Source organism: Populus trichocarpa, chromosome 6, assembly GCF_000002775.5.
Source record: "Populus trichocarpa isolate Nisqually-1 chromosome 6, P.trichocarpa_v4.1, whole genome shotgun sequence".
NCBI lineage: Eukaryota > Viridiplantae > Streptophyta > Magnoliopsida > Malpighiales > Salicaceae > Populus > Populus trichocarpa.
Window position 1 is genome coordinate 8,859,665 of NC_037290.2, and position 10,393 is coordinate 8,870,057.

The 10,393-nt window shown below is 34.5% G+C and overlaps 1 protein-coding gene across 4 annotated transcripts; it reads right to left on the bottom strand.

Annotated features, from left to right (window-relative positions):
* Window positions 1-2,730: 2,730 nt before the first annotated feature.
* Window positions 2,731-9,824, bottom strand: LOC18100052 (probable galacturonosyltransferase 7). 4 transcript variants are annotated; one of them, XR_008059498.1, is made up of 10 exons: window positions 9,215-9,824; window positions 8,977-9,017; window positions 8,758-8,826; window positions 7,814-7,871; window positions 7,640-7,689; window positions 7,245-7,543; window positions 5,251-5,608; window positions 4,618-5,163; window positions 3,472-4,208; window positions 2,731-3,196 (listed from the first exon to the last, which is right to left on the bottom strand). XR_008059498.1 is itself a non-coding variant. In XM_024604188.2 (9 exons), the coding sequence occupies exons 1-9, from the start codon at window positions 9,357-9,359 to the stop codon at window positions 3,930-3,932; spliced, it is 1,845 nt and encodes a 614-aa protein (XP_024459956.1). In that variant the 5' UTR covers window positions 9,360-9,824; the 3' UTR covers window positions 3,234-3,929. The 4 variants fall into 4 exon arrangements, 1 of the variants encoding a protein (XP_024459956.1); XR_008059497.1 differs by having other exon boundaries at window positions 2,731-3,200; XR_002982582.2 differs by lacking the exon at window positions 2,731-3,196 and adding an exon at window positions 3,234-3,315.
* Window positions 9,825-10,393: the final 569 nt, after the last annotated feature.

The following is a 10,393-nucleotide window of genomic DNA, read 5'->3' on the forward strand; positions in this document are numbered from 1 at the left end:
CTGATAACTGATAACAATATCGTTTGACTGAAAAAAATTCAAGATAACATCCCTTTTCAAAATATTGAGACGACAACATATTGGATCGACCCGGGTCAACATTTCATATCACGACTCGAGTTATGATACCATGATAACCCAGATAAACTAAATCAAAACAAATTATGAAACTCAATTACCAATAAATCCATTGTTGAATGATGAAATTGAAAAGAAATTAGTCTAAAAAAAGGACACAATAAAACGACCAAAGTCTATCCATGTTAACTGGCAAAACCCAAGTCACGAGACTAAGATAACTTTATAGAATACAAACTAAAATAAATGACAAAACCTAATTCATAATAAACCAAATATTGAAGATGTTGAATGATGAATCTTTAAAAAATATTAATTAACAAATAGATAAAAAAAAACTCGAGTCAATTGTGTTAACCTGTCAAACCCATGACATATGTAATGAGACTAAGATAACTACAAAGAAAGCAAACCACAACAAATTATGAAGTTCAATCTCTAATAAACCAAGTGTTAAAGTATAACATTAGGGGAAAAACATAGATTTTTTTCTAAAAAAAACACTTCATAAAATAGAACGGACGAAATGAAACTGGAACATCTCGTCTAGAATTTGGTTGAGAAATCCAGAATGGATCGAGATTCAGAGCGAGATGAAATTTTCTTTGAGTTATTCTATTTTTTTTAAATGGTATGAGATATATCGACTATTCTAGACATAACATAATGAAATTGACAACCTTGATTACACTAACTACCACCACCACCGATAAAACCCAATCATTATACCATCACATTAATATCACACTATTAAAACCAAATCAATACCCTTCACACATTTGATAGCTTATTGCTAGATTGGTGACCACGTTATGCCGTGAGCCAGACCATTTTTTTTTAACTTAGAACAAGATTTTTTAGAAGAAAAATCAGAAACTTGAGTCATAGACTCGATAAGGTTTATTGAGCTTGGTTAATTGAATAACATGACTAAAAAAAGTGTAATGACAATAAATTTAAAAATATATATCAATAATTACCTGCATAAAATGAACTCTTGTCAATAGTATGAAAAACTATTTTGCCAAAATTATGAAAAAGTCTATAATTTTACTTGATAACAAAGCAAAAATTAAATACAATTTAATAAAATAATATCTAAAACAAAATTTTAAGTCATCTAAGAATAATAATAAAAAAAGACTAATCAACAAAATGGTGAAGGGCGAAACGAGAAAAAAACATCTCATTAATAAAAAGGATAAAAAATTCGAGTCAACTCAAGTTAAATCGCCAAATACGCAACTTGACTCATGAGAATGAAATAACACCATTGAAACAAAAAAAAATATATAAAGCTTAATTCCTAACCAAGTCAATGATGAAGGATAAAATTAAAAAAATGATGTTAAAAAAGGATAAAAAAACCAACCCAAGTCACTTCAGGTAAGTCTACCAAACCTGTGACCCAGATCGTGAGATTAAGATAACCTTATAGAAAGCAAATTAAAAAAATTATAAAGCTTAATTCTCAAATAAACTCATTGTTGAAGGGGAAAATTGAAAAAAAAATCTTTTTTTAAGGTGACAAAAAAAACTCGAAGTCAACTTAGGATAACCTACCAAACTTGTGACCCATGTAATTTAATAAAGATAACCTCGTAGAAAAGAAAGGTGGAAAAAATTATGAAGCTTGATCTTCAATGTAAAAAGATAAAATTGAAAAAAAAGTCAATTTTAAAAAATAACCTAGACAAACTGAAGTCAACTAGAGCTAGCATTTCAAGCCCCAGGAAAGGTAATGTCAGAAAAAACCATGAAAACCAGTTATCAATCAACCTAATAACAAGTGACGAAATTGAAAATAAGTATTCAATAAAAACAAATAATAATAAAAAAAAAATATGACTACTTTTGACATAAATATAAAATGATAGGACCTTTTGCTTGCTATTTAAGAGAGAATGGGCATGAAAACTAAGAGATGAGAGAGAAAAGATAGGAAAAGAAAAAAAGAAATAGGAGCCACTACACACCTCCATCAATTACACGTGCCACCCTACCTGAATGACCTCACTGAGACGCTTTCAACATTACTAAGGAAAGTGGCATTCCAACATTGATGAAGGAAGCCGCTAATGACACCAGAACACAATAGCTTCCTTAACATGTTGGTGCATGAAATGCACGTACCAACAATTTTTCCAATGTGAAAGCCTTAATTGTTTTCAATTTGAAATTTAATCCTTTGTATTTTTTTAATTTAAAATTGATCTTCCAAGTCTTAATTGTTTTAGATCAATAAAATCAATTTTTATTTTATAAAATTAAGCATCATGAAATTTTTGCTCGACATTGCAAGATTCATTCGTAGGCAACAAAAAAATATATTAAGCTTAATTCTAAATATGCTCAACGTAAAAGGATTGAATTGAAAAAAAAAAATCATGACAAAAAAATATCTAAACCTTTTCCCTGCCCATGCATTTTAGTCTCTCATTTTAGCAAAGAAAAAAGAGTTGTATATTTGTCTATTGTTCAAATTCGGTCCCATAGATTTAATTCTTTTATTTATATCAATAAATTTTCATTTAATTTTGCTACACAAAGTATCAATCTAGTGATGGATTATTTTTTTTTGACACCACAAGATCTCCTAATCCAGGCAGCTAAAAATACTAGTAAGCATAATCTCAAATAAACACATCATCAAAGGAACAAATAGAAGAAAAGACATTAAAAGACCAAAATAAAAAATCCCAAAGGGCCAGAAAAAAGAAAGAAAACACCATGAAACATTATTACAATCCGGTGTTTTCTCCCTACCTCCACAGTGAATCTCCCACACCCATCGGGTTTTTATTTTTTATTTTTTTTTATTTGTGATGTAATTTATAAGTGTAATTGTAATGTACCCATAACCGTTGCATCTCAAACAGGCATCCATCTTCCTTGTATACCTGTTCTTCTCAATTGCAACTGTCTTATTCAGTCTCCAACTACTGGCATTCACAACTTTGTGCATGGAAACGCAAACTTTCTAGCATACCAGTCAATCACATCACAAGATAAAGAAGAATTTACGCAGGAGACACTTTATAGCCAGTCTGTCATCCTCCAACTTCTGGGTTTTGGGAACATCCCTATGAAGTGGATATATTACTATACCATGCTCACTCTGCCTTAGGAATTTAAGAAAGTTTATGTCAGCACGGTAACAAGAATGCTTGGTATCTGAAATATTTGTTGCCGACACTAAGCAATGTCCAATTACATGCCAGGTCCTCAATTGACAAGCTACAGTTTCGGCAATGCCAATTCAGTTAATACATGAAGAGAAATATCGATACAAAAAGTTAAAAAAAAAAAATCATCCCTCTAATTTTCTCATCACAATTAATTAATCGCACTTCTAAATCAAGCAACAAACAACTTGAGAAAAGAACAACTTACTTTGATGGGCACAAGACAACCTGCTTTCTCGACCACCGTTTACAAAACAAATGGCTATTCCAATCTTCTTGAAATTAGCATACATCTGGGCCCTTTTCGTGTACAGTAATATTGCCATGCATTTGACTCCCACGTACAACTTAACAAATAAGAAGCAGAGCAGTTCTTCCTGCCATTCACTACAATGTCCAATAAATTGCATTTCATATTCCAAATTCTCCATTCCTGGCAACTAGAGCTGCCCCCAAGGTGTCCACTCCCTTCTGCTTGCTAGAAACTTGAAAAAATATTCGTCCATTTATTTACCAAAAAAACAGAAGGCTATAATTTGTTGCAACCCAATATCTTTCTGGAATTTAAGCTCAGAAAAATTACGAGCATCAATTAACAAACATCTGGAAATTCATGCTTCATGAATGTTCTCCACAAACTACGACTGTGATTAGACCACTGGCTTATTATGGATTCACATTGCACTCACCCAAGAATAGATCATCTCGGTTGAGAAACCTCTTCCAGTACTGTTTATACTTGGGAATTCCTAGCTCAAGCCATGGTTTCATTTGTCCATTAAAGTGCAACACTGCAGCCTTCTTAATGGCTTGGACATCAATCCCATAGTCATGACCCAGTCCAGACAAAGCCCATACACCATCAAGAGGATATACTAGGTCTTGAAAGGTAAGCAAGCTTGTGCTCAATGCAACGGCTTCAGCAGATCCTGTTCCCTTGCTTACCTGGTTTTCCATGTTTGTAACGTAGGAAAACAAATGAGATGTAAACGGTCAAATCTCATTATAATAACTAAAATATTCGATAAAAATACAGAAATCATACTGGTCAACAAAAATCCTTTTGCCAAGGTTGTTAAAGCACTGTGGTGTGATGCATAGGATTAAGGTTTCATATTTTACTGTACAGGTAATTTCCTTGGATACGATTACAAATCATACTGGTCAACCAAATCCTTTTGCCAAAGTTGCTATAGCTCTATGGTGGATGCGTTGGGTCAAAGGAGGGTTGGTTTACCATCTCATATGATACTATGCAGCTAGTTTCCTCATATATGATTAGAACTGCCAAACAACAAAATACTCACAAAAGTAATTTCTCATAAAACATATTAGGCAGCGTTAAATCACTCACCTCTTGTCCCAGCTTCCAATAAGTTTTAGTAAGATCTAGCTCTCTCCACCTAACCAGATCAATAACATTTAATCCGGACATCCAAGCACATGAGTTTTCATCAAAACTGCCTTTTCCCAGAAAATTTCTTAGCTGACCCAACTGCACTGAACATAACTGTAAAGCACCATTTACTTTCCCTCCCATGTCGATGTTCCATAGGTCAGACAAGTCCCGCTGGACTACAACATCATCATCCAGAACTACAACTCTCTTCAACTTCTCAAATATACTAGGAATGAGATAGTGAGTATGAGAAAAAACAGATACATATTCTGTTCTTAAATGAGTGGCTGGTGGATTATTAACAGTATGGAAAGACACACGATACTCCAAAGGCAGAGACATGCTTTTCAGAGCCTCTTTATCATGATATTTCAGGGTAACATTTTCAACATTCAAAACTTGGACAGCAGCTTCCTTGTAAGTATTTCTTAGGAACCATAGTTTCATTGCAAAATAATTCAGTCCATCTGTCAGAACATGAAAAACCAGATTCCCACTTTCCTGAAGCATGAAGGTCAACAATTAGATAACTTGAATTCAATTTAAAAAAAAAATTAAGGAGTACATGGGAGAATACTTGCAACGTACTCTTGCATGCACAGCAGTGGAGTTGATTACAACTGAAGCAGCAAGTACATTTGTGGACAATATAACATAGTGTTGCAACGATGGATTTGAATATCTTTCAGACAGAGGGAGCTCCTTATCATGTACAGAAGATTTAAAATATTCCACGAGCAGTCTCATAGAGAGGCAGTGGAGACCCTTTGGCATGGTCTGCACTGCAAGTTGATAAAGGAAAGCACTCTGCTTCATGTGAAAGTTAGTTTCTTCCTCGGTTAGATCAAGTATCTGTCTCAATTTCTTGTCAACGTTGTTACAATCCACAGGGAATGTTTTAGCTTTGGCTATCACATTTTCCATCTTCTGTAAGTTCTTCTGAATTCTGATGAAACAGGTAAATTAGTGTGCTTGAGCAGGATGTAAATTTGTTAAGCAGTATCTGTTACACTAGCAAAGATAAATTAAGAATGAGTGACAGTCCACATCAAAGGAGAAAGCAAGCAACAATGAGGTCATATAGCAACATGTGTGAGAACACCAGCACCTTCCTGGAACAACAAGCTCAACAGATCTTTATCAACTTCTGCTTCAGCATTTGTAGTATTGTTTGACATATAGTGTTTTGTAGACCCTACGTTTCTTGCCTTTTTATCTCCTCTCTATGTCAGTGCTGCTAAAAAAGTGGAGCAGGACAAGCAGATACTTGTTGTTTGGGTTAGGTTGTGGAGTTTGGAGACTTTGGGACTTGGAAATTGAACACAGGTTTGATTATGCAGAATAAAGGGGAAAAAAGGAGGAAAACTACTACTCTCACACCAGTAGGTTCAAGGAACCACTCCTTGAATGAAAACCTAAGCATCAAATAGTAAGGATCATGGAATCATCGATCCTTGAATGAAAGTTCCATCACACTCTCAATAAGCATAAATCAATAGGCTACACCTTTTTTACAAGTCTCTGTGCTAGATTTGAAAGAATACAAGCATGTTTATAAGCTTGAAATATTCCTATTCCTAAAGGACTAGGATATAAGACATAAAATTCCAATTTTAACCAGGTGAGAAATGACAGGGAGTGAGACTTTATATTTCCTACACATAGCTATCACTGATCTTTCAAAAAACTTTACTGCTATCACAAACTTGCCTTGCTTAAATATTCACGTACTGTCACAGCTAAATCCATAGGCTGCATCAAGATGTAAGAACTAAAACCCAAAAAATGAAAGAAAAGAGGATAAATGTGCCATGGGATGGAAGCTTTTTGGGTACTGCTATGGATTACATCTGGCATTGACCACAGCATCATGCTACAGGACAAACTTGAACCCAATGGCAACCGAGCCCCCCAAAAGCAAATGGCTAAAGCTTTTCAAGGAGGAATGATAACCATTGGTGAGAATGGACACAAAGCCTTAAGCATCCATATTTAGGACAAGGAACACCAGCAGCTCAACATGTGCACAAGCAGTAAGAACCCCCAGTTCTTGTCCCAGTCTCAAGACATTAACTCCATGCACATGTTCATGACATCCCAAATGCTTACCACTGGCGCTACAATTTTATTATAGACAATCAGGAAGCCAGTAATGCTAAAGAGTAGAACCATAAGTACAATATGTACTTTGCTAGTGAAGGAAAAACACGTTAAAGAGGAGTCAAGAGCAGATAGGAACACAGACATAAATTTCTATGAGCCAAGAAAATGTGGAAAACACTAATTTTGCATAAAACAGGCATAGTCTGATGTCCAGGAAGAGCAAAGAATAATGATCTGATACTTCTAATACCAGGAGGAGACAAGCAGCAATGGAAGAGTCAACAAACATCCTTTGTTGTATGGATCGAGACATTTAGCTTCACATAATAAGCTTCATTCCACTAGATGACGTTTATTATGTACTTAAAATGGAAATAATGATAGATAAAAAATGGTAAGAATGGATATCTTTACTTCCTCACATCATTGAAGTCACGCTAATGGAAGATAAAAGTCATATGAAACTTAAAGTGACTTACTGTGGTGGAAGATCAGCATCAGTTGAGCTTTCACTAAGAATACGCTCCAGTTCTTGAATATTTTGTCTCATTTCATTAGTTAACTTCTCTTGAGATAGAAGCTTTGCAATAGTAGGATAATATGCTCTAGCCACAAAAAGCTGGTCCTTCAATTTATTCACCATAAAATCCTTCATACTTTCTCTATGCTCGTCACACCAATGGCAATAGCCTCCAAATCTGAGCTCACATTTTTCACTTTCCTCAAATGCACTTCTTTTGTGCTTGGTGATTTCATCTGTACCAGTAGTTACAGCATTCTGCCACAGCATATTAAAAACAAACTCCAGAGGCTTTAAAAGCATTACAAAATGAATAACATTTTCAGGAAAACACTCTGATGTGTGCATACGTACATTTCTCCTGAGAGGTGGTTGAGGTACAGCTGGGGGTACCGCAGGAGCACCTGTTAGTCATTGGAAAGGAGAATAAGCCTTTTTTTAACATTAAGTCATATAATAGGGCATCAACAATTATAAAAGAAACTTTTAGAGAAAAGAGCTCAACAAGATCTTCGTTTCATTGACTACCATGAATAGAACCTGAACTTGTGGTCTTATTTTCTGCTCCACTTGTAAAGTTTATAACCTGGGATAAAATACAAAATAAAAGAAAAACAGTGGATTAAAAACAGATTTAGATACCTGTAGTTAAGCTAAAAAAGTTAATAAGTTTAAATCAGATCATATGTTTATCAAATTTTCATAGGCTGATTCCACTAACAAAACAAAATTCCAGGTTTGAAAATTTTATCCCACTATGAAACATTTGCTAATCAATCTCTAGTCTGCTCACTTTAATCCCTAATCCAACTCCCAAATAAATCACTACAAGACTAGCATCTATTCTGCTACTCAAAGTTTGCCTATATCATGACATAGGGCAGAAAATACACACATCCATTTTTAGCTTCCACCACTGTTTTTCAAAAGATTATCCAAACAGTCTCTCGAACTCTTCTACACTATATCCCTACTAAAAACATTTTCTTCTCATCCAAGCTACTTCGGTAGAACTGCAGATCTCTTGATTTAACAAAACTGAAATATCAACTTTTTTAGTGCCATTGAACTTGAATAAGGGGAACAAACGTGAAATAGGTAACAAAATGCATCAAGCTTACACTAATATGAATAATGAGATATTCTAGGAGGACAAGCATAACAGAGAACAGGAACCGATCTGAAAGCTAAAAGAAATGTAGGAAATCAGACAGATTGAAAGGCACACAAACTACTCAGTATGGAAACAGAATTATGTCCTCTACATAAATATTACTAGATAATCTATAAAAATGCAATGAGAGGTTCAACCACCTAAATTACATGTTTAGAAGCCAACCCGAACAACTACCAGTCTCAATTAAGTTCCACAAGTAGAGTGCAAAGCAGTTTTCAAGTAGACCAAGGCTGGTCATAAATCGGAGCATGGTTCCAAAGTTTAGCAAGGAAAAAAAAAATCTGAAGGACATTACTTGATGAATATTAGGAAGAGATGGCGCAAAATTCTCGATAAGTTGCTTCACGTGGTTTGACTGATCTGTCTACAGTAACAGACAAATAAAAATAAAATCAGTCCGTCAAATGAAAACAATATTCAAACAAATATGGGGGAAAATAAAAGGTAATATCAATGAGAACCCTAATAATTAAATTAAACTAAAAGAGTAAGTTTGAATAGAAGAAATACATACATACGAAGCAGAAGAAGAAGTTTGTGGATCAGAGGGGTGTCCTGCGGAGGAAGACAAAATGACATGATGGAATAATTGATTTGATTTAACGGGAAATAGAAAGAGATCTGGTTGCCGTGTATTTAGTAAAAAGTAAAGTGCGTATGTATTATGCATCAGTTCGATTCGAAATTAAAATTAAATAAAAAAAATCTGGATCTGAGGGGGAAAGAGAGATGTTGATATTGAAAAGAGTTACCGGTGGAGTGAAAGCCGTTGTGGTAAAGGCCAAGCAAGAAGACGAGAGGAACGAGCATTGAAAGCAGCACCAGGAACAGCACGCCTATCACCAGACACCTCCATCGCCTTTTCCCTTGATTGTGATTATTATGATAGCCTTTCATCTCCTCCTTCCTTCCTCCCTCCCTCCTCTCCGTCCGAGGAGATTCTCTTCTGTCCTTTCTTCCTGTCACCTCTCCTATCTAGTCTAGTCTAATCTAATTGCTGCTGCTGCTGCAGTGTAATGTCAGTAAGCAGGATTCAAATTTCAGGGTTTTTCCTTCCATCGCAATCAACAAATCATTCACATTATTAAAAACTTCATCAAGCCATTATTATTATCGTTGTGCACCGCATCTCCTCTTCAACCTCTTCTTCTTCCTCCTTTTGTTTCCAAATACAGAAACAAACTACAACTCCACAATGCGAAGGATCTCTTCTGGATACAGCAGAGAGAGAGAGAGAGAGAGAGAGACAGAGAGAGAGATAGTGAGAACACACACGCAGTTGGAAATTTGCACGTGACACAGTTTCTCAAACTAACTTCTTTTTTTTTTTCTTTTCCTCTACCTATTTAGTATCTACTGCTACTACTTTCGTCCTCGTACGCATCGTTTTACCTTCCTTTCCTCCATCCTTTATTATTGTTAGTTCCCCCTTTTATTTGTTTTGTCAAGTCATTATAATAAAGGCTTTTTCTAAGGCCCAGACACTCGCTTGGCATGGTTTTTTCTTTTTTTCTTTGTCTGTTTTTTTTTTAATTTTTTTTCTTGTTATTTCCTTTAATATTGGATTTGAATTGAGCTCTTATTTTTTAAATTTTATTTTTTAATATTTAATTAATTTTCATAATTAATTTTGGTTTATTTTATATAAAACTATCATAGTTTCAAACAAACATCTTAACATTTGATTTGTACTTAATTTTATGAGTGTATATTTTTTATATTGTATAATTAAATAAAAAATAGTTTTTTTTAATAAGTTATGAAATTTAGAAGAGTCCATGATCTGGATTGTGAGTTAGGTTAAGCCAAAAGACCCGGATCGATCTAATATATCGTTGTCTCACTATTTATATATAAAAATATCATATTGAAATTTCTTTTAAAGCCAAACCATATTTTTTACTTATCATCTGGGTTGTTTTTGGACTTGC

What these genes read in the sequence shown, in the direction of transcription:
- LOC18100052 (XM_024604188.2), bottom strand. Translation starts at nt 9,359, where the DNA reads ATGAAAGGCTATCATAATAATCACAATCAAGGGAAAAGGCGATGGAGG. An exon ending in CAACGGCTTTCACTCCACCG is followed by an intron (nt 9,018 to 9,214) that starts GTAACTCTTTTC and finishes CTTCCTCCGCAG; the next exon opens with GACACCCCTCTGATCCACAA. An exon ending in CTCTTCCTAATATTCATCAA is followed by an intron (nt 7,872 to 8,757) that starts GTAATGTCCTTC and finishes ATTTTATCCCAG; the next exon opens with GTTATAAACTTTACAAGTGG.